Here is a 24,858-nt window from a genome sequence, read left to right as displayed (position 1 = left end):
TGAGGTCATGGAATTCTGAGTTACCAATATAAGGAAAGAAAAAATAGATGATTTCAATTTTGGGATTGATGAATTTTATGTTTTTAAAGCTTCGTTGTGCCAGACTTTTTAATGAAGCTGCTTAATTATTGTACTTTGGGTATCATGATAGGATTATTTTATGGGTTCGATGTATATTTTAGTTGTGGGTCAATTTTTTCAGCGCAGTGGGACTGTATCTTTAGATTTGTGGTAAATGTTTAATAAGTAACGGGGTCACGGGCCTAAAAATTTAAAAAAATGTGACTATTGGTTTGTTATACCGGTCAACAGACCCATACTGTACATAGTATGGTATGTAGATTTTTTTTCTATCCAGGGATCATGATGTACAACCTGATGGATGCTCTTTACAGCCTTTAACCAGCAATAGAAATAAAGAAAAGGGTGAGGTGACACAGGCTTTGTGATGGAAATTTTGACTCCTTGAATCAATGATTGTGACACCAGACAGGAAGCTGACAGAGGTGACCAGAAAGGATGTGGCTGTCATCCCTGCAAGACTTTGTGACGAACTGGAAAAAAGAGAAGAGGAAGAACACATGTAAAAAATATAAATAGACTACTTTATCTTTTACATTATTTTATATTCACTTGAAATATAAATTATTCAGATTCTGATGATGATGAATATATACCAAATCTTTCTTACAGATTTAAAGTCTGTTTTTAAGACTTCATTGGTTTAAGGGCAAATATATATTTTCTTGATTTTACAAAATGACAAGGAATGCCACTTCCATTTAAAAAAAAAATAAAATAAAATAAAATAAAATGACCATGAACATGGGGACTAATAACAGTTAACATATTACACTATTAACCACTTAAGCCCTGGAGGATTTGGTTGCTTCAAAGACCAGAGCCTATTTTGCGATTCGGCACTGCATGACATTTAACGGACAATTGCGTGGTCGTGCGACGCTGTACCCAAATGAAATTCACGTCCTTTTTTTCCCACAAACAGAGCTTTCCTTTGGTTGTATTTGATCACCTGTACGATTTTTACTTTTTGCGCTATAAACAAAAAAAGAGCGACAATTTTGAAAAAATAACAATAATTTTTCACAGTTACCCATACGTCACTTTGCCCAGGAGGGGCTGACCGCGGCGTCGCAGTATATGTACTTGCGGCGTCGGCAAGTGGTTAAGGACAAAAAAAAGAACGGTTAGAACGTGCACTTCTCAAATAGGCTGCAAATAAGCAATCTGTGGATGAATGAGTAGAGCCTAAAATAACAGAAGGCAACGTGGCATACTAGCAGGGCTGGCCCAAGACATTGTGCTGCCCCCAACCCCCCCCCCCCCTAAAAAAAATCACGCCAACCAAAAGGCCCTCACATCCATTATTTTATATCATGATAAATAAAACTAAAATAAAATTTATCAGGACGTCAGATTTACATGCAACAGCCCCTTGCCTATATGCAAAATTTGTGAGGGGCTGCATTGTGTGTGGGGGGGGGGGGGGTTAAGGGGCTGTTTTGTGGGGGGTTAAGAGGCTGCTATGTGTGTGTGTGTGTGTGTGTGTGTGTGTGTGGGCGGGGGTTAAGGGGCTGCTTTGTAATTACTTTATTAAATAACTTTATTAAAACACAGTAATAACTTTCTTAAAGATAAAATGTAGAAAATATTATATATACTGTTATCTTCTTCCATAACTCACCACCAGACCGGTCCACCAAACACCCACTGTCTGTCCTCCTGTCACTCTTGTGTCTGCCGCACCCACCACCCTAGAAGATCCAGCCTGCCCTGCGTGGCATGGAGTGCGCTGATGTCTGACGTCATTGGCACACCACAAACACGCTAGGGATGTTCCCTGTAGGAGACGCTCTGCCTCCTCATATTCATCAGTTTGCTCTACGGACGGCAGTATGAGATGGAGAAATGCCGCCGTAACGCCGCAAACCGATGACACACAAAACTGCTGTAAAAAAATCTTGGGCGTCAATTTGCTGCCCCTCTCAAAGTTCTGTCTGGGTCCAATGGACCCAGCAGGACCCATAGTAGAATAAAAAAAGAGTCCGAAAAAAAAAGGAGAATAGAAAGAGAACGACCATTGAGTGGTCGTTCCAAAGAGGGTAAAAGAAGGAGATTAGAACATAAGCGAATCCGGAAGACCAAAATAATTGAAAAAAGGGGCTACCAAACAGAGGGTGGTCGGGGCAGGATTGATAAGTCCTACACCATTCTTGTAGAGGACTGAGACGATGCGGTCCCTAAGTCCCTATTGGAGGATAGTATCTCCATGAAATCATCAGAGGTGGAGAAATTAATTCAAATACACCATAAGGTAGTGAACTTCTCAAAGGTATCATTGCCCAACGCCAGCATTTCTTCCATGCACATAATGCCATTCACCATGGAGACCCATAAACATATGGGGGGGTGACGACTTCATTGGTTTATATGTTTTAATGAAGATGCTAATTCAAGTTGGGGGCAAACCCTGGTCGTGTGCAAAATAATTTTCCAATAAAAAGGCCCGTCACTAGTTCGACTTGCAGAGGCGCCCGGAATAGGATATGTTAAAATAGGCAGTCATGAGCTTTACTGAACAAAGAGTTTCTTTATTTCACCAAATACAACGTGCTTCGTGGCTCAACTTACTACTTCCTCATTTCAAGGTGAAAACATATCTGTGAGTAAAGGTTACATAGGGTACGTAGGGTTAATCACATAATACATATGACATTTATATGAAATATAAAAATATATTTAAAAAAAAAAAATTGAAATTGTAAAATATAAAAGAAATAATAAAAAAGCTGAGGAAGTGGCAAATTGAACCACAAAACATGCTTTAGTTAGTAAAATAAATAAAGTTTGTGTTCAGTAAAGCTGATGACTACCTATTTTAATACTGAATGAACTTCTGATGGGCCTTTTTTATTGCAAACTCATTTTGCACACAACCAACTCCTTGTACCCACTTGAGAATCTCAGAGAGGACCCAAGAGGGGAGCACCCAACCCAAAAGCAGAGGACCCAGGAGGGGAACACCCAACCCAAAAGGAGAGGACCCAGGAGGGGAACACCCAATCCAAAAAGAGAGGACCCAGGAGGGGAACACCCAAACCCAAAGGAGAGGACCCTGGAGGGGAACACTCAACCCAAAAGGAGAGGACCCAGGAGGGGAACACCCAACCCCAAAGGAGAGGACCCAGGAGGGGAACACCCAACCCCAAAGGAGAGGACCCTGGAGGGGAACACTCAACCTAAAAGGAGAGGACCCAGGAGGGGAACACCCAACCCCAAAGGAGAGGACCCAGGAGGGGAACACCCAAACCCAAAGGAGAGGACCCTGGAGGGGAACACTCAACCCAAAAGGAGAGGACCCAGGAGGGGAACACCCAAACCCAAAGGAGAGGAACACCCAACCCCAAAGGAGAGGACCCAGGAGGGGAACACCCAACCCCAAAGGAGAGGACCCAGGAGGGGAACACCCAACCCCAAAGGAGAGGACCCAGGAGGGGAACACCCAACCCCAAAGGAGAGTACCCAGGAGGGGAACACCCAACTCCAAAGGAGAGGACCCAGGAGGGGAACACTCAACCCAAAAGGAGAGGACCCAGGAGGGGAACACCCAACCCCAAAGGAGAGGAACGCCCAACCCCAAAGGAGAGGAACCAGGAGGGGAACACCCAACCCCAAAGGAGAGGACCCAGTAGGGGAACTCCCAACCCCAAAGGAGAGGACGCAGGAGGGGAACACCCAACCCCAAAGGAGAGGACCCATGAGGGGAACACCCAACCCCAAAGGAGAGGACCCAGGAGGGGAACACCCAACCCCAAAGGAGAGGACCCAGGAGGGGAACACCCAACCCCAAAGGAGAGGACCCAGGAGGGGAACACCCAACTCCAAAGGAGAGGACATAGGAGGGGAACACCCAACCCCAAAGGAGAGGACCCAGGAGGGGAACACCCAACCCCAAAGGAGAGCACCCAGGAGGGGAACACCTGAGGCTTAGAAAGCGACCACCCCTTCCCTGCGTGGAGATGGGTTATCTCTACCCACGCACTTGGAAGGTTGTGTGTATTCCCATACCTTTGGGTGACCGCAACCTCAACAGCTGTAAGTGAATTTTTTTCTGCTTTCTGTTATTACCACTGTGGAATCATTTTTCTTTTGAGTTTAATTTGTTTTTTGAGTGAAACACGATACCACCTACAAAGCGATTTATTACAGTATAGTGGTTTTCCCATCTACCTTCCCTTCCTTTTCCTGTGGACATCCCATGCTACACTATGAGATCACTAACCAGCCCCATTGAAACCACAAGCTTTTGGTCTTCGCTTGACCACTACACCACAAGCTCTAAAAGCAGACCTTGCTTTTTAGTTCTAAAATCCACTTTAAAGCTGAAATGACAGAAATGAGGTGATTGAGACAAGTACACACAATAGAGGGATATGCTCTGTTCCTACTTCATTGTTCATGCCCTATGTCTGAGGTTTACAACCACTTTAACCTCCCTGGCGGTATGATTATTTCAGAGTTTAGATGCTGAAAGCGGTACATTGTTTAGCATAGAAATCTGTTGTTTTACATTTTAAAACTCCCCTTCCCCTGCGATCACCCGTCCTCCCCTGCCCTCCTATCGCTGTCCTCCCGCTGTGTGCTCGGCCGATGCCGACACCTGTCTTCCGGTTCCCTGCAAGTGTTGCGACACAGGGGGGTGGAACCGGCGGCAAATCCAAAAGTGTAAATATACTAAATGAGATGATATAAAGCTGTGATCCTAACGGATTACACTGTATCATGCCATTTCACCACAGGATTGCACCTGGTGACTTTTCCCGGGCCCTGCCTGTGCTTTTGCAGTTCTTAGTGCCTGGAAAATAGAGAACGACCATGGCGTCCAAAAAGCATTATTTTTGCGCAAAATCGCTTTTAGAAGAACTGGAAAACAGCGACAGCGAAACTGAGTTATTTGAAGAACTGAGCGATAGCGATTCGTGGGAAAATTTGTCATTAGGTATGGAAAGTGAGGACAGCGACGATTCTGATGTCTCTTTCTGGCACATCGCTCCGGTGGAAATTCTGAAGAATCATTTGATATACTTCCCAAATTCCACAAGTTATGTGCCAGAAAGAGACATCAGAATCGTTGCTGTCGTCATTTTCCGTACCTGATGACAAATTTTCCCACGAAACGCTATCGCTCAGTTCTTCAAGTAACTCAGTTTTGCTTTCGCTGTTTTCCAGTTCATCTAAAAGCGCTTTTGCGGAAAAAAACTGAATTTTTGTAAAATCTTACCTGTAAAATTCCTTTCTCTGAGTCCTCCGACAGTCGCCGCCTCTTCTAAGTCATCACAATTGGGTATTGTCCACCTATCCTAAGGATAGGTGGACAATACCCAATTGTGATGACTTAGAGGAGGCTGCGACTGTCGGAGGATGTAAGATAAAAACGCTTTTTGGACGCCATGGTCGCTCAAAATTTTCCAGACACAAAGAACTGGAAAAGCACAGGCAGGGCACTGGAAAAGTCACCAGGTGAAATCCTGTGGTGAAATGGCATGATACAGTGTAATCCGTTAGGATCACAGCTTTGTCTCATGTCATTTAGTGTTTTTACACTTTTGAATTTGCCGCCGGTTCCACCCCCCCTGCGTCGCAACGTTCGCAGGGAAGGAAACGGAAGGCAAGTGCCGGCAATTGGCCCGGCACAGAGTGGGGAGAGACTGTGAGGAGGATGGGAAGGACGGCGGGGGAGCGCAGGGAAGGTGAGTAACGTTCTAGGATAATCCCGAGTGTGGCTCGGGGTTACCGCATTTGGTACTGAAAATTAACCCAGAGCCACACTCGGGAATACCGCCAGGGAGGTTAAAGCGGAGTTCCACCCAAAAGTGGAAGCTCCACTTATCTGCTACATTTGGCACCTTTCGGAGTAGGGGGGGTACCCGCTCCCACTTCTGTGTAAGGGCGCCACGGCGATTTACATCATATGCGGCCCCTCCTCCTTTACCCGCTGCCTTCTGGGAGACACCACACAGGTCCCAGAAGATAGCAAGACCATTCAGAAAGCGCAGTGCGACTCGCGCATGCGCAGTAGGAAAGACCTCACTTCCTGTTTCCCTTAGTAAGGATGCTGGCGCCTGCAGCCGGAGCCGATGGATGGATTGGCTAGGTAATGTCGACATTGCAGGATACCTGGACAGGTAAGTGTCCTTATTTTAAAAGTCAGTAGCTACAGTATTTGTAGCTGCTGACTTTTATTTATTTTTTTTAAAAACAGGCAGAACTCCTCTTTAAGACTGACAAAATGAGGATAGTTGGATAGTGGCTTACCTAAAAGTGAATAAGTGGTTGTAAACCTCAGACATGAAATATGAACAAAGCATATCAATTTATAGTGTGTACTTAATTTATAGTGTGTCTCAATCCACAGCACTAAGTGTCATTTCTGTCTGCTGCCTCGTTCCTCTGCTATCAGTATGAGTCACTTCTGACAAGTTTTCCTGACACCAAGAGAAAAATCATGACATGGGAGGGCACAACCTGTGATTGACAGCCTTAAGTCTGTACCTGTGTGCTGTGTGAAGGGAGGCGTGTCCCTTCCCTCCAATCAGCTCTCAGATAATGTAACTTCAGCACTCCATCCCTGGATTTTCAGAGCTGAGAAAACCTGTGTAAATTTTGCACTTTGAATGGATGTGGGGGGGAAAGAGGGCCATAGATAAACAGGTACAACTTATGTAGAAGGATTTGTTTCATCTCTGTGTATCACCTGAGGCCAGTCACTTTACTAGGTAAAGTGGTGGCAGACCGACCGCACCATACCCCCCCGGACCACACCAGGCCGCACACCATCCCCCCCTCCCCACGGACCACAGCGAGAGAGGAGAGGAGAGGTCAGGGCAAGACCCCCCCCCCCCGCTCACTCACCCTGCCTGGATGCAGCAGCAGGCAGCGGCGGCAGCTTTGGCTCCTTCCCCACCTTCTGCATCTCCTCCCTCCTCCTCCATGCCCAATGGCATGGCTTTTCCTTTCGGCCAATTGGGAAACAGGTTTCAAAACCCGCTTCCTGATTGGCCAGGAGGAGGATCCGTGTGACAATAGCGAATTTTCATTTGCTATTGTCACACAACTGGGTGGGCTCGGGGCACACTGCTCTGCGCCCCGAGCCCATCCTTTTTCTTAGACTGTGAGAGCCTCTGGCTCTAATCACATGTTAAAAAAAAAAAAAGCCCCATTGAACTCCATGCGTCCGGCGCCCCGCATGTAGATTAGGAGGCCAGACGCATGGATAGGGGGGGCTGCGCCCCTGCACCCCATATGACCAGCCGCCACTGGGTATATGGAATAGTTTACAACCACTTTAAGACTTGTAATGTGTTAGCTGATGATTAATACAGAAGCTTTGAAGTTTAAGTGATACCCTTTATGGGCTAACCTAAGGTATTAAAGATGCAAGCTTTTTAAACTTCTAATGCCTGAAGGAAGGAACTTTATGGGTTCTGAAAGCTTACATCTTTAATTACTGAAGTTAGCCAATAAAGTGTACCACAACTCTTAACTTTCTGCTAAACCTGTGTGCAAATTTTGGATGTGGGCCTTGCTTTGATGCCCCCTTTCCCTCATCTTACTGCTTCACACATTTAGGGCACATGGCAACACAGTGTGCAGAGCCTGCATAATGACATCCCCGACACCCGCTGCCAACTTGTACATTCACCTACTGATAGCATCAGAAGTGGCTGTACATGGTCATGGGCAGTTGCATGAAGCATTCGCATGCGCACTGATGTACGCTTGGAATGCAGATAGTATGAATTTGGAGCACACCTGAATGCGCATGCGGGTGCTTTATTTAACCCCTGGTGCATGGCCATGTACAGATGTCTCTTTTAATGGAACTTAATTAGCAGATGTATATTGTGGAAGAAGATCCCGGGGATGTCATTACACAGGCTCTGCACACTGTACAGCCCCTGTACGGCCCTTCGCATGAAGACAAAACCTCCCAGCTATGTTGTGGAGAGATTCTTACTGAAGATCCTGCTGGTTAGACAGAAAATCTGCTGATAACAGTGACGCTGACCCATATACACCCTTTATGTTTGATCACATGACAATAGAGTTCATATGACCAAGCACAGGGGACACATGGGGCAAAGCCACTGAGATAGCCATCAGCAATTACCTTGTCTGCTCAGGAGGATTTACTTGTCTGCAGGCACTTTTTAACTGTATGTTTCATTAGGTGGGACACTAAAGTTCATGGCGGTGGTGAAAATGGTCAGGGACCCCTGGAGCAGGAGCCTGGTGCTACTACCACATTTTCTATGCCACTGCGTATCAACTCACCAAATGCAGGGATCTCTTCACTGGCTGTCTGGCTCAGGACTGCAAATAAAAAAAAATAAAAAACATTAACAGTAAAACTGTTGTGATTTTTTATTTATTTTTTTGGTAATAGTTCTTTAAATATCATGGTACATTGGGACATATTACAACAGGGTAGAAGAAATCACTGCCCATATTTTAAATTGCCATGATCTGTATTCTACTCCAGCAATCAAACTTTATACTCTCAGCCCCTACAGTGCATGAAACTCTTTAAAGCAAAACTCTTGGCTTGAGCGCTATGTTATAAATGTCTTAGCAACAGCCCTTGGCCAATTTAACTAATATATAAAGCCATTCTGTCGCCTGTGAGGTCACCCAAGGTACCAATGTATGAGTTAACACACAGCAGGTATGTTTTAAGCTAGTCCCGATGATTTTAAGTTTGAGCATCCAGTTCTTCATTACCTCTCTGTACTCAATCTTTCTTATAAAGGTTGTTCTACCATCATGCAAGCATGGCAAGAGGTAGATCTCGCAATCTATGTTAAAAATCCTTGCACGGAATCCAACAAGAAGATTTGTATGTCTCAGAATTTAATCCCTGCATTAAGTAGTATTTGCTGAATTACAGGAGGAATTCCATGAACAAAGGTCCTTTTGTCAAGTTAGGTGGCAATGTTTACAAGAGGAACAAGCAAAGACAGAAGCATCATCTATACAATATGGCCAAATGTTTATGGTACCCTCACCATCACTTCTATAGAAAATGATTGGACATTACATTCCAACACAATGGGCTTTAATATGAGTTGGCCCCATTTTTGTGGCTTTAACAGTCTGGAATGCTTTCCACAAGATTTTGGAGTGTGTCTAGGGGAATTTGTGCCCAAAGAGTATTTGTGAGGTCAGGAACCGATGTCAGATAAGGAGACCTGGCTCACAATCAGTGTTCCAACCCAACACAACCCTAAAAGGTGCTCAATTGTGTTGAGGGCTCTGTGCAGGTCACTAGAGCTAGCTTTGTACACAGGGGCAAGGTAATGCTGGACCAACAAAGAATGTGACAGGCCCACCACAGATCTCCAGAGCAGGTCCAAAGCTTTTATTCAGCTATCACATTATTAAAACAGAAACAATGTTTTGGAGCCTTGCAGGACCCCGTTATCAGTCACATGCCTGATAAAGGGGTCCTGCGAGGCTCCAAAACTTTGCGTCACATGTCTAATAAAGGGGTCCTATGAGGCTCTGAAACTTTGCGTCACATGCCTGATGAAGGGGTCCTGCGAGGCTCCGAATTGTTGCTTCTGCTTTTAATAATGTGATCGCTGAATAAAAGCTTTTGGACCAACTCTGTTTTTTGCACAAATACTTTTTATACAAGTCAGTTTTTTTTTTTTTTTTTTTTTTTTTTTTATGCTTTTAGCACTCGACTTTTCCCCCAGCTCCTCCATTCATAGAAGGTTCTGTGAATGAAACAGGTTGTATGAATGGAGTATGGATGGAAGATTGAAGGGTTTTGCATTTATAGAAGCTGTAGTATGACTTCTATGAATGAAAGAGTTGAGCAGAAAGAGTGGGCAAAGATGAGGGCCTGTCACAGCTCCATCGATTCTATTAACCCCCGTTGCACCAGAAGTTTAAAATGACAGGGTGGGGGGGGGGGGGTATTAATGGTAGAAGATTTCAGCTAATAGAGGAGACAGCAGCACAAGGGACACTGATAGATATCACACTGATAGTAAGTAAATTCCCTTGTGCTGATTTTTGTTTTTTGATTTCTGACTAAACTTACGCCTCGTACACACCATCAGATTATTGGACACATTTTTGTCCGTTTTTTGTTGCATGCTAGCCTCATATTGAAAGTGAAGAGGTTAATTACATACAAAAAATCTCATACGACAGAATTCAACTTCAGAAGTGATGTCATGATGTGTTGAATTGTTTTGTATGTTTTCTTTCGTATTCCGAGCATGCGTAGTCTTGCTCTTATGATTTTTTTCGGATGAAAATTGTATTAATTAAAAGAAAATCAGACATTGTGTTCACATATGATAAAAATGTTATAGCCTGCACATTCAGCTTTTGTCGAACAAAAATTCGTAATCGACTTTCAAAAGTACTATACTAATGACACGAAAATCGGCAGATCGTTCGTCAACTAAATTTTACTTCAAATTTTCTTATTGTGGACCTATTGGCTATTTGAATCCCTTAGACAGACAGTGAATCGGATTTCCTGATGACACTACACAGCGAAATGCATTGATGTCCGTACACTGTCTGAGCTTCCGGAGTAACCAGTGACGTCATTTCCTACATCTCCGTGGAACGCACGCTGGCCGCAACCTCGGAGTGTAAGGTGAAGGGTGAGCTTGTCATCTGGCTGCATGGAGGGGATGCAATTTCTATCTTGCCTTTTTAGCTGGTGCCATTCTGGGCACAAATCTCTGTAAGCATAACTATTGCAGCTTGTGTGTGGAGGCTTACTCCTATAATAAAACAGATTTGCACTATTATTTGTTTCTGTTTCTTGCTTGCAGGGCTGCTGTTAAAAATCACAGGGCCCCGCACAGCCTACTTAGCAGGGCTCCCCCGAATATATCAAGACAATATTTTCACAAAAAATACACTAAATCATTATTAGTGGACGCAAACATAACAGAGAACCTTTGTGAATTAGCCCTCTTTAATTGTTTTTTACATTTAAAAAAAAAATTATATATTTTTTTTTAAATTTTAAAAATGTTTACAATTATTTTATTTTATAATTTTTGTAAAATGATTTATTACAATGCCTAATTATTATTATTTATTTTTTTTTTTAAATTTGCTATTTTTTTACAGGACAGGGAAGCCTGCAGCGCTGCGGAGGGAGGGGGGGGGCAGCACAGTGAAAGGGGGGAAAACAAGGAGGGGGGGGATTCAGAAGCAAGCAGAACAAGGAGACGGATCGGTTTTCGGCGAAGCAAATACAGGAACAGACCCTGTGTCTGTGTCTCTCACCACAGCAGCTGAAAGCTGGTAGGGGAGGGGGGGGGGGAGAAACTGGCTTTCAGCTGCTGCAGAGAGCTGCACAGGGCTTCCTTCTGTAACTGCCCCTCTGTCCAACCAAACTGATTCCCTCTGCTGATTGGGCCCCCCTGTGTGCTAGGGCCCCCTACAGGAGGACTGGTGTCCCCCCCCCCCCCCATCAGCGGCCCTGCTTGCTTCCATATTGATTTCGGTTATCTGAGAGTAGAGTGAGCTTTTTTCTGGATTGGAAACCCAGATCTGTGAAAAGGCTGTTTAGGTCCCAGTGACCTGGGATTTTTATGGTGAACATAAGTGTGAACTGATTCACGAGGTGATTTGTGAGGTTAGGCACTGATGTTGGAGAGAAGGCCCGGCTCGCAGCCTGCGCTCTAATTCATCCCCAAAGTGTTCTATTGGGTTAAGGTGCAGGCCAGTCAAGTTCCTCCACCCCAAACTCACTCATCCATGTCTTTATGGACCTTGCTTTGTGCACTGGTGCGCGTCATGTTGGAACAGGAAGGGGCCATCCCCAAACTGTTCCCACAAAGTTGGGAGCATGAAATTGTCCAAAATGTCTTGGTATGCTGAAACCTTAAGAGTTCCCTTCACTGGAACTAAGAGATCAAGCCCAACCCCTGAAAAACAACCCCACACCAAAATTCTACCTCCACCAAATGATTTGGACCAGTGCACAAAGCAAGGTCCATAAAGACATGGATGAGCGAGTTTGGGGTGGAGGAACTTGACTGGCCTGCACAGAGTCCTGACCTCAACCCGATATAACACCTTTGGGATGAATTAGAGCAGAGACTGCAAGCCAAACCATCTCTCCAACATCAGTGCCTGACCTCACAAATGTGTTTTTGGAAGAATAGTCAAACATTCCCATAGACACACTCCTAAACCTTGTGGACAGCCTTTCCAGAAGAGTTGAAGCTGTTATAGCTGCAAAGGGTGGGCCGACTCAATACTGAACCCTACGGACTAAGACTGGGATTCCATTAAAGTTCATGTGCGTGTAAAGGCAGGCGTCCCAATACTTTTGGTAATATAATGTATGTGAATAACTGCTGACTAGGACCACTCCCCTCTGACTACCTGTAATATACACAAGTCGCCAGAACTTCTATAATGCTATAAAACGACATGGTTCATCAGTACATTTAGAGTATGAATCTGGTCTCTGATGCATCACAGATGTGTTTTGTTCAGTAAGTCACTTACAAATGTCTTGCCCGAGCAGCAGCCCGTTCATGTCTACGTCTTGCGTAGTAGTCAGGCTCCGCATTCTCTTGTACAGCTTGTTCTAGAATAAAAAAATAAAAAAAAAAAAACAATGAAAATCTGAACAAAGAAAGACATCCTTTAGTTATTGCTCTTGCTTCAATGGAAGATCCAATGATGGTTTCATAATATAATGTAGCCTTAGTAAGGACAGAGAGCTGGGACATCCTGGAGTTAGAGCTTCAAGTCAGTCCAAGTTTCATATGAAATACAGTTATCAGTTCTATTCCAGGATAAGCTTGGTGAATCATGAATATTGTCACTGCTGACTTGCTTTTAAAGAGACATGCTCCGAGACTGTCATCCTGATCCCGACTTTTCTACCAAGTGAATCAGACACCTGGAACACAGTGATCAGTTCTATACCCGGATAAGCTTGGTGAATCATTAATATTGCCACTGTTGACTTGCTTTTAATGCTCCAAGATGGTTATCCTGATCCCGACTTTTCTACCTAGTGAATCACCAACCTGGAACCTTTGAAACAAGAATAGGTCTTCAGACTTTTCACACTTAAGCCTAGTACACAGGGGCTGAATGTCAGGCAGCATCAGCCGGTTCAATAGAAACTGCGTGACATTTAACTCATGTGTACGGCAGTCAGGCCAGCTTCTGTCAGAGGGTCATAACTGAAAAAGGTCTGCTGACTGGCTCCCAGCCAATGGCTGAGAGCATGCTGACTGGAGTGTTCTGGCCTGGGGGGTATCCCCTGGGGCGTCCCCCTGTCAAAACACAATAGCTCAGCAGGGGGGATCGCTATACTAACATCGGATAGCTAGTACAGCGGCTGGGTCCTGAGCTGTCAGTCTTTTTTTCGTTCAACCTAGTGGGCTGAACGAAAAAAAAAAAAAAAAATAGTAGTGTGTACGAGGCTTTAGTAGACTCTGTACCTATTCCAGGTCAGTGACTCACTAAGTAAGCAATCGCAGTTTCTCTATTCCTGTCCTCAAAAGTTCTTTATCACAACTTTGTATTTAGGTATGTACATGGCAGTAGCCAATTCTCACAACTCTCAACTTTCTAAGTTGCAAAAGAGGGACACTTTTTAGTAAAAAGTATGTGGAAAAGGGACAATACAAGTCTGAGTCTGCTTAAACTGAAAAATACAATTTCTAGGTTGCTTATCCTACAATTGGACTTTTCGCAGCAATTCTTCAGCTATGACGTTGAAGGAACTGGCTTGACATAAAGACAGCTACCCAGCACCCACACAATCTCATAAACAGAATGTAAACTATATGAAGTATCATCGTAGCATGGGATGCTGGCTAAACTTTGTTTATTGCTCCTTTTACAATCAAAGGAGCAGTGATTGTTTGTCCTGGTCTGCTCAGGGTTTCACAGGCTTGGAGTTTGATTGCTTCCCCCTGCCTCTGGAAGGAGGAGGGAGATGCAAATAACCAACCTGAATATTTATCATGCCCCAGCCAATCCTTGAAGGGGGCTAGAAAGGTCCAGAAGGGGGCTGGAAAGGTGACAAATAGTCTGAAGCACTGGAGAGCTGTGGTTCTTCAACACAGCCTGAGGGGTTGAATGTGCAGCTGTTCTAGAGGCCTCAGCAGTGTCAGGGTTGAAGGCCAGGATGGATCTACTTAGAACCGGATAGCAGGACCTCACCACAAGGAATCTGGTCTGAAAAAGAACTGTCTTACTCAATTGACCATGTCTGGAGGAAGCTGAAAGGTGGCAGAATGGTTATGATTAGACACGAGATGTCCATGTGAAATGCTTCAATATTTAGTCCTGTTCTGCTTTCTGGCTATGGTGACAATAAAGGATCTTTTTTGCTAAAGCTCTGTAGTGATGTGTGGCCAGTTTTTCTTTTGTCTTTGAAATCTGCAGTGGTGATCCCACAGTGTTCTGGAAATCACATTGTGCATAGGTGCAAGGTAACCAGATGCCAAAGAAACCTGCCTCATGGTCTACAACTGTGAGGTTTCAGACTGCACAGAAACTCACCTCACAGTCCCCAGCTGTGAGATATTAGCCTGTTCAGAAAGAGACCTCATGGTCTTTAGCTGTGGGGGATTAGACTATCCAACATTTGCGTTATTTTAAGAAGAAGATTGTCCTCTAATTTCTATGTGCTCATTTTGGAGTATCTCCCATGATCTAACTCCTTTCCCGTTTAAAGCTCTGCAAGCAATACATTTCAAAAAGATGTCCCTAGACTGAGTTATTGGAGCCGGACTGATAAACTGGTGCTTGTGGTGGTGGGCAGCCTCTGTACTATTTGGGAAAAAACAGCTATTACCAGCAGCCCCTATTAGCGTTATATATAAATAATATCGAAAATTTGTAATACTATTTTCACATGTGTGATGATGGCTGGAAAAATCTCCATCATTTCTCTTTTAAAATGGAACTCAAGTCAAAACTGAGCAGATATCTGAGTCACAAACTTCAATAAAAACCAAGGCTTAAGGCTCCATGCACACCGGGCGTTTAGTCCAGGTGCATGAGGCTCTGGTGTTTAGGTTGGGATGGAGAGCACAGGCAAGCTGTCAAGCACCACTGCTGACAGCCTGTCAAACTTCACGAGAGGCTGGCAGCTGCTGAAACTGGAGGGGGCTGGATTATGCACCTAGGATTATGAACTTTTAGGGCAGTATGCACCCCAGGAATGAAAGCCCGGTATGCAGACTGCTTTCATTCCAGGCATTTACCTCGGGACGCATACTGCCCTAAGGGCAAGTAATGCATACATAAATGGTGAGCCTATTTAAAATTGTGTATAAACCCATTGATACCAAACCATAGAATAAGGAAAAAAATGTTGAATAAGAATGTATAGTCCACAAAAAAAAAAAAAAAAAAAAATAGTACACATCTAGAATGTAATTTCAATATTTAACAATCAAAAAATTGTCCAAAGAAAATGGATTTAGTACTGATCCAGCAATGCATACAGACACTGCATTTACAGAAACCTCTCTTCTGCTATTAACCATGCCATAGTGATCCTTTATTCTTGAACATATAATTGCCACCAGCCACCATTGAGTGAATTGGCCAGTCACCTTAAGATATGACCAACCAGTCAAATAACGTCTTTTTTGTGTGTATATATATATATATATATATAGGTTCAAGTTCTGTATCCTTTTAGCTAATTCGATCCGTCACATCAGGGATCCCCCTACTGGGACTAATTAGATCCACTCCTCATGCCTCCAGTTAGGCTATGTGGAGAAGATGCAGTCAGCCATCTGTCCTCATAGATCTTCACTCTGCCCCAGGGAGAGCTCTGGAATGTGCTGGCCCAGCACATTCCAGTGCTCTCCCTAGTGAAGGAGATCCAATTAGTCCCAGTAGGGGGATCCCTGATGTTACGAATCAAATTAGATGGAAGGATACAGAACTTGAAGACCCCTATACTGCATATGTACAAAAAAGGTGTTTGACCGGTTGGTCATATCTTTTAAGGTGAGCAGCAAATTCACTCAATGGTGGCTGGTGGCGGTTATATGTTTAGCAATAAAGGATCACTTTGGTACTATTAATGGCCGAGGTTTCTGTGCATGCAGTCTCCGCACGCATTGCTGGATCGTTACTAAACCCTCATAAACTTTGACGTGCTGCTAGCAACGGGGTTGGACAGCGTGCATGGTGCCTAAAAAATGTTTGGGCTGAAGTTTTACTTTAATATTAACACCAAGAAAGTAAGGAGGCTACCACTCCTAAATTCAGCCTGGCTGTCATGCTGATCCGTTGGCTTCAGTGCTCTCTAAGTCACTGGACCAGAGCAAGTATGTAGATCAGGAGTTTTTCGGAACTACTGAAGCCACTGGATTAATATGGCAGTCAGGCTGCTAACATTTTCAGAAGGTTGGCAATAGCATGTTTCTTTTTAATGTTAGGTTTCTTTCTAATATTACTAAATCAAGATTCCCTGTGGTTTTGCATAACAGATAGAGTTTATTTGTTTTTTTTTTTACCAGAAGTGAATAAGGTAGAAACATTTTTCGGACTTACCTATTTCATCCATGATATTCTCAACAGCAGGTGCAGCTGACTTCTCCTAGAATATAAGCAATATTGCAGTTAAAAATAATGTGATCGGACTTTCAGATTACAGATCAAAAGCTAGTGGTTAAAGAATATATTGTAGATTGATGTGGGACCCTTTTAGTATTGGGGCACACATCACATATCATGCTGCCCCTCCATAGATACAGTCTGGTGAATGAGTGTTGTCACCCTAGGACAGGAATTGTGTTATTGAGAGAACCAGCAGCTGTAATGGGGAAAAAAAAGGACTGCAATTTAATAGGATTTTTTAATTTACCGTAAAATCAGTTACTTGGAATTCATTGAGGGACAGAGGATTCAGAAACCATTGTTTTATACTGTCACCAACAAGAGGCCTTGGACAGCATGCCTCGGTTTTGTAAAAAAAAAAAAAGTAGTACCAGGACTCCAGGAGTAAGATTATAAACACAGCGGGTGGAACCTGTACCGACCAATGAACTCCAAGAAACAGATTTTACTGTAAGTATAAAAATCCTGTTTTTTATTTCATGTTCATTGAGGAACACAGGATTTAAAGACAACTGAGACCTCCATCTGTAACAAAACACTAAGACCCCTTTCACGCTAGTGCGCTTTTGTCACACTTGTCCAGGGCAACAAAAGTGCATGAAACTATTCCCCATTAAATACTTTGCAACTGTTTACACTGCAGGTGTGCTGAGTTTTGAAAAGTCCCGCATGCAGCAAATTTGGTGCAGTTTTTAAAAAAATGCATCAAAAAGGCACTCTACTATTGTAAGTCCATGGGAAAGCATCAAAAGCATTTAGGCAGGTTGAAAAATGTACACAGTTGAAGACCAGGTGGCTGCCTTTCAATTCTGTGAAACAGTTTACTGATGCCAAAAAGGAACTCACTGGTCTAGTAGAGTGTGCCTTCACAGGGTAGGGTGGAATCCTATCCTCAAGACCAAGCTTGAAGAAAGATTTGTCTTGGCAATCAAGAAATATGGGGGCAAGAAACTGGTTCTCCTTCATAGACACCATCAGTAATGACAAAAAGAGAGTCTTTAAATACTCCAGTCGAATCTTAAACATTTGCAGCACTCATTTGCCTTGGATGCAATTTACTACAGGACGACCGATTCATACATCTATACAGATCCACCCTTGGAATATACCAACTGTGAAACCTGTGATCTCACTGTTTACTGATAGGATTTAAAGCAAGGACCTTTGGCAGCCCTTACATTGGGGCCCTCCATGGGTTTCTTATGCTGGCCCTGCCCTGGATGTTGCTCGGGGTCGGGGTCCTTTTTGGTAGAATAGATCCCGACAGCCTCAAATCTTTTGAACTTAATTGGATGAGAAAAATACAAACTGTGAATTATTGCATCTCCTCCTCATCATCCCTGAGGAAGGGCGTGGTCCTGAAACGCGTAGGATGTTCAGGAGAATTTGTGCATTATTTCTATTGGAAGGTTCAACATAACTGGCTGTGAGATGTACATGTTTTTATAATGTTTGTTTGTCATATTGAATATGCTATCATATATATCTTTTTATACATTCAAATAAACGAAGTAATTTTTATATGAAATTGTGTCTGAGTTGCCGATTTAAAGTCCCAACCCAAGGGGGATTTTTTTGTGCTTTGATACATATAGGGATGATGGCAACCATCACCAGGTTCTAAAGCCTCGTACACACGCAACGATTATCGGCCGACCGATCGTCCAACTTTTGTCCAAGTTGTGTTTTGTTGGTTGGAATGTGCCTAGACTGCACACGAATTTTCTCAGCCAACAAAATTCTACTTCAGAAGTGATGTCATGTGTTGGTTTGTTTTCTTTGTGTTTTTTCTTCTCTGAGCATGCCCAGACTTGCTCATCAGATTTTTCCCTGTCGAAATCTGTACTGACTGCACGAAAATCGGCCGTTGTGTTGACGGCCAACAAAAATTTTATAGTCTGCACACCAGATTTTTTTCGGCCGAAAAGTCGGTTGTCGGAAGCATCATACTAACAAGCCGAAAATCAGAAGATCGGACGTTGGCCGAAAATTTCCTGCCAATTTTCGACGCGTGTGTACGGGGCTTTACACTTGGGAAACTTAGGAACAAAATTTTGAGGGCTACGGTGGCTGCCTGCGACTTCTCAGAGACAACCTCATCTTGCATTGATTTGAGACTATTTATCAGAAGCTGCTAAGGCTGCAGGCAGTTCAGACAATGATTCTGAATGAGAAGGCATAGATGTATGCTAATGCTTATGACCTCTGTAGTCAGAGTCAACAATCAAAATTGCAATTTGGCCCATTAAATCCTGTTTAACTACAGCAAAATCCTACTGGATTAGAAATTAAGATGGTGCCACACTTGAAAATGTTAAGGAAGACAGAGGAATGTAGAAACTCAAGCAGGGAACAATGTCCCAGGCTGTCAGTATCAGGCCCATGAGAGGAAATACTGCAGGTTGCTTCACAATGTAACGCTCCTGCGTTTCTTATATGGTGCGGATTTTCAGCTGCAGAAATAGTTCCACGTCAGTAGTCATGTAAGAGATATGCTGAGATACCATTCCCAACCTCAATGACTCATCATGTGTGGAAGGTCTTATTTCAGCCAGTAAATACACACAATTAGCAAACTGGTTCCTAGAGTGACTTTATGTATGTGGTAACACAATGATGAAGGTTGAGGGATAGGTTGAGTGGAGGTGGTAGGTGATAGACACTTGAAGGTGAGACAGTAGCAGATGGATGCAGGAAGGTTTAGCAATGTTGTATGATAGCAGATGATAGAATAGCAGGTGGACATACAAAAGAGATCAACCCAGTGCAGAAAAGTAGCAGTAGTCTCAAGAGCTAGCAATCTAGTTATGCAGATGTGATAAACAGTCTTTACTATGCAGAGCTAGATAGTGTAAGCTTAGTATAAGTTTATAGAGAATTCCCCTGCGGGGTACTTAGCACTATTAGCGATACAGCCGAAGGGTGGTTCAGGAGAGGCGGATGATCCAGTAGCGGGATACAGGGATCAGCGCGGCGAGGTTCCGTCAGCGAGGTAAGCTTGCAAGCATGGAAGCTTCAAGCAAGGTTAGCATCCAGGTAAGGGTGTTTGAACGAACACATGTGAGTGAGAACCGGCGCTTTATATAGCCATCTAGTCCGGCGCTGGGTGATGACAGCTCCAGTCTTAAAGGTGTATGCGCACCTTTTCCAAAAGTAAATGGTGGGGCGCATACACTTGTGGAAAGTGTAATTTAGGGTACCAAAGGTACCGGATCATTACAATACCCCCCCCTTAAGGCCTGCTCCTGAAGGCCTCTGGAGCTGGTTTGTCTGGGTATCTCGCATGAAAATTGCGGATTAATCTAGGGGCATGTATGTCAGAGGTGTTTAGCCAGGTGTCGTCTTGGGGCCCATAGTTCTTCCATCTAACCAAGTACTGAAGTCTTCTTCTGTAGATACGAGAATCCAGAATCTCTTTTATCTCGTATTCTTCTCCACCTTCAACTTGTACAGGAGGGGGAGGTGGAATATTAGGCCTTATTCCTTGGTCCGGAACATGGGGTTTTAGTAGCGACACATGGAAAATGGGATGGATTTTTAGGTCCATTGGCAATGTAAGCTGCACTGCAGCTTTTCCAATAAGTTTCTTGATTGGGAAAGGTCCCAAGAACAGAGGTCCAAGCTTTTTGCTAGGGATCTTCAGTCTCAAGTTTTTTGTTGAGAGCCAAACGAGGTCCCCGATAGTATACTGTGGAGAAGGTCTTCTACGAAGATCATAGTACTTCTTTTGTTGACTGTGAGCGTGTGCAATGGTAGTATTTAGTAAACCCAGAGAATCCTTTATTTGGGTAAGATAGTCTGAGGCTACTGGGTTATTTGAAGGAAGGATGCGTGGAGGGAGAATAGAGGGATGGAACCCATAGTTCAAGTAGAACGGACTCTGCTTGGTTGTACTGTGAGTTGCGTTGTTGTAGGCAAATTCTGCCAGGGGGAGAAGATCCAACCAATCATCCTGTTGGTAAGAAGTGTAACAACGTAAATACTGCTCGATGCATTGGTTGACTCTTTCAGTCTGTTCGTTGGTCTGCGGATGGTAAGGAGAAGTGAGCTTCCGCTCAATCCGTAGTATGTGACATAGTTCTTGCCAGAATTTAGAAATAAATTGGGATCCACGGTCAGACAGAAGAGTTTTTGGGATACCATGTAATCTGAAGACATGTTTCATCAGGAGTTCTGCCGTTTGTTTGGACGAAGGTAGTCTGCGAATAGCAATGAAATGTGCCATCTTTGTCAGATGGTACACTGACACCAAGATGGTATTAAATCCTTTGGAAGGAGGCAATTCTACGATGAAGTCCAATGACAAAACCTCCCATGGAGTTTGGGGTATTGGTAGACTGCATAGTAGACCGGATGGTCTCGTAGTGTCAATTTTGGACCTGGCACAGACATTGCATGAAGAGACGAATTTTTGTATAGATGTTTTCATGTCAGGCCACCAGAATTGTCGAGAAATCAAATTGAAAGTCTTTGTCATACCCATATGTCCTGCCATAGGCACATCATGCGATAATTCCAAGATCTTGGTGCGTAGGGTAGGTGGTATGTAAAGTTTGTCGTTGTAGTAGAAGAAGCCTTCTGCATCAGTATTTAGTTGTGGTGGGGGTGAATCCAAACTTATACCATGCAGAACCTCTTCTTTTAAGGAACGGACAACTCCAATAATGCGTTTGTGAGGTATTATAGGAACGGAAGGGATTTCAAAGTAGTTTTCTTCAGTTAGTCGTGATAGTGCATCCGCCTTTTTGTTCTTATCTGCAGGTGTGTAGGTCACTAGGAAGTTAAACCTTAGAAAGAATAGTGACCATCGTACTTGTCGATGCGAGAGAGTATTGCTAGTCTGAAGATATTGGAGGTTTTTATGGTCCGTGTATATAATTATTGGTAGTTGGGTGCCTTCGAGTAAATGTCGCCAATTCTCCAGAGCCAATTCTATAGCAAGCAGTTCCTTTTCACCCACGGGGTAATTTATCTCGGGACTGCTCAGGGATTTAGAAAAAAAAGCGACTGGATGAAGTGGTGAAGTGTGGGTAGGTCGTTGGGAGAGTATTGCTCCTACTGCCATGTTTGACGCATCTACCTCCAGAATGTATTGGAGGGATGGGTCTGGATGGCGTAATATGGGAGCGGAAGTAAACCTTGTCTTTAACAAGTGGAAAGCCTTATTTGCTTCTTCTGACCATTTAAATGGTATTTTTATGCTAGTGAGCTGTGTGAGGGGTCTCACAATAGCAGAAAAGTTTTTTATGAACTTCCTGTAGAAATTTGAAAATCCCAGGAATCGCTGTATCGCCTTGCGTGTAGTTGGTGTAGGCCAATCCTGAATGCAGGATATTTTACTCATGTCCATCTCGATTCCTGTTTTGGATATGATGTAGCCTAGAAAGAGTACCTCATCTTTATGGAACAAGCATTTCTTCAGCTTCACATAAAGATTATGTGCAAGCAATCTCGATAATACAAGTCTTACATGTCTTATGTGTTCAGACAGGGTCCGTGAATATATAAGTATATCGTCCAGATATACCACAACACAGACATCTAGTAAGTCTTTAAAAATATCGTTTATAAATCGTTGGAAAACTGCAGGGGCATTGCATAGGCCGAATGGCATCACAAGATATTCGAACAATCCGTATCTAGTTCTGAATGCAGTCTTCCACTCGTGTCCATCACGGATTCGAATGAGATTGTATGCTCCTTTCAGGTCTAATTTTGAAAAATAGGTAGCTCCACGCACCTGCTCAATGAGCTCAGGGATAAGCGGTAGAGGATAGCGATCTTTTATTGTGATAGCATTCAATTTCCTGTAGTCGATGATAGGTCTGAGACTTGAATCTTTATTGCGAACAAAAAAGAGTCCTGCTGCTGTGGAAGAAGTGGAAGGTCTAATAAAACCTTTTTCCAAGTTCTCGTCCAAATAGGTTTTGAGATGGGCAAGTTCATCCTGTGAAAGAGGATAAACATGACCGAACGGCAATTTGCTATTTGGGAGTAGATCAATGCTACAATCATAGTCTCGATGAGGAGGTAATGCTTGAGCATTTTTCTCAAGAAAAACCTCAGAAAGATCCTGATAACATAGTGGTGCAATCTCATCTGTCACCACAGACAGAATCTTCCCGGAAAACGGGAGGTTACACGTTTCCTCGCAATAACAAGAAGGGAAGGTCAAGGACCGTTTCTTCCAATCTATGGTTGGTTGGTGTGTGTGCAACCAGGGAAGTCCCAACACAATGGGAAAGTGGGGTGATGGTATTAAATCGAAGGTAGAAGTCTCCTTATGAGACTCGTTAATAGTGACTAGAAGTGCTTGTGTCTGATCGGTGATCGGACCAGAGGATAACGGAACACCGGTAATAAGACTTACTGAGACAGGTTTGAGTTTAGAAATAATAGGAATTTTATTTAAAGCAGCAAAACATATATCCATATAATTTCCACAAGATCCTGTGTCAATCATGGCCTTAGTAGTAATCCTGTTCTGGTCCCACTGTAATGTCAAAAAAACAGAAATGTAGGGGTTAGTGAATGAAGTTGTCAATCCTCCTAGGGAGACATGTGAACACTCACCCTTCTTTTTGTTGACTAGGGGACAGACATTTATCTTGTGATCCGGGGATGCACAGTACAAGCAGAGATTTTCATTTCGTCTTTTGGCTTTTTCCATAGTTGATAGCGGTGGGCGTATGGTTCCTACCTCCATAGGAACGGCCAGACTCCGAGAGGAAACGGATAATGGCATTCCCATCTTTTCAGCCTTTCTTTCTCGTAGTCTTCTATCTATGGTAATACTGAGTTGTATTAATGCATCCAGGGTTTTTGGCAGATCCGCTCGGGCGAGCTCGTCCTTAACGGCTTCTGATAGGCCAAGCCTAAATTGGGTTTTCAGAGATGCATCATTCCATTCTGAATCAAGGGTCCATCTCTTGAACTCTGCGACAAAGTCTTCTACAGGCCCCCTTCCTTGTTTCAAGGATCTTAACTGAAGATCGGCAGTACTCTGCCTATTGGGGTCATCATATAGGCTAGTGAGCTCTGCCAGGAACAAGGCATAGGAGTTGAGAAGCTGGTCGTTTTTCTCAAAAAGAGAATCTGCCCAGGCTCGAGGATCGCTTGATAGGTAAGAAATAATAGTACAAACCTTAATGTGATCAGTAAGGTAGGTACGAGGTTTTAGCAAAAAAAGTAACTCACATGCGTTTTTAAATTCGCGAAATTTTTTGCGATCGCCTGTAAATACCAAAGGGGGATTTATCTTGGGTTCAGGGGACTGAGCAGAGGTAAGTTGTGTCAGTCTAATTACCTGCTGCGACAGAGCCTGATTGTCTTCTTTTAATTCAGCAAGTGCGTGTATTAACGCAGATACTTGCTGTTTTAATTGTGTCACCTGAGTGGTTATTTCTGCTGAATCCATTTTTTGGTTCGTTCAATCTGTAACGCTCCTGCGTTTCTTATATGGTGTGGATTTTCAGCTGCAGAAATAGTTCCACGTCAGTAGTCATGTAAGAGATATGCTGAGATACCATTCCCAACCTCAATGACTCATCATGTGTGGAAGGTCTTATTTCAGCCAGTAAATACACACAATTAGCAAACTGGTTCCTAGAGTGACTTTATATATGTGGTAACACAATGATGAAGGTTTGAGGGATAGGTTGAGTGGAGGTGGTAGGTGATAGACACTTGAAGGTGAGACAGTAGCAGATGGATGCAGGAAGGTTTAGCAATGTTGTATGATAGCAGATGATAGAATAGCAGGTGGACATACAAAAGAGATCAACCCAGTGCAGAAAAGTAGCAGTAGTCTCAAGAGCTAGCAATCTAGTTATGCAGATGTGATAAACAGTCTTTACTATGCAGAGCTAGATAGTGTAAGCTTAATATAAGTTTATAGAGAATTCCCCTGCGGGGTACTTAGCACTATTAGCGATACAGCCGAAGGGTGGTTCAGGAGAGGCGGATGATCCAGTAGCGGGATACAGGGATCAGCGCGGCGAGGTTCCGTCAGCGAGGTAAGCTTGCAAGCATGGAAGCTTCAAGCAAGGTTAGCATCCAGGTAAGGGTGTTTGAACGAACACATGTGAGTGAGAACCGGCGCTTTAAATAGCCATCTAGTCCGGCGCTGGGTGATGACAGCTCCAGTCTTAAAGGTGTATGCGCACCTTTTCCAAAAGTAAA

General features: G+C 43.6%; 1 protein-coding gene across 1 annotated transcript in view; it reads right to left on the bottom strand.

Moving 5' to 3' along the window:
* Window positions 1-267: 267 nt before the first annotated feature.
* LOC309558920 (uncharacterized protein) overlaps window positions 268-24,858 on the bottom strand; it is a 44,257-nt gene continuing 19,666 nt past the window's right edge. The window contains exons 2-5 of the mRNA XM_082262015.1: window positions 16,612-16,657; window positions 12,577-12,658; window positions 8,356-8,394; window positions 268-554 (exon numbers count right to left, since the gene is read on the bottom strand). Coding sequence (XP_082118141.1) covers window positions 8,373-8,394; window positions 12,577-12,658; window positions 16,612-16,657 — 150 coding nt within the window. The 3' untranslated portion in view covers window positions 268-554; window positions 8,356-8,372. The remainder of the gene's footprint in view (window positions 555-8,355; window positions 8,395-12,576; window positions 12,659-16,611; window positions 16,658-24,858) is intronic.

The sequence above is a fragment of the Pelophylax lessonae genome, assembly GCF_965119305.1.
Source record: "Pelophylax lessonae genome assembly, chromosome: 6".
Taxonomy (NCBI): Eukaryota; Metazoa; Chordata; class Amphibia; order Anura; family Ranidae; genus Pelophylax; species Pelophylax lessonae.
This window is presented reverse-complemented; position numbering and strand designations above follow the sequence as displayed.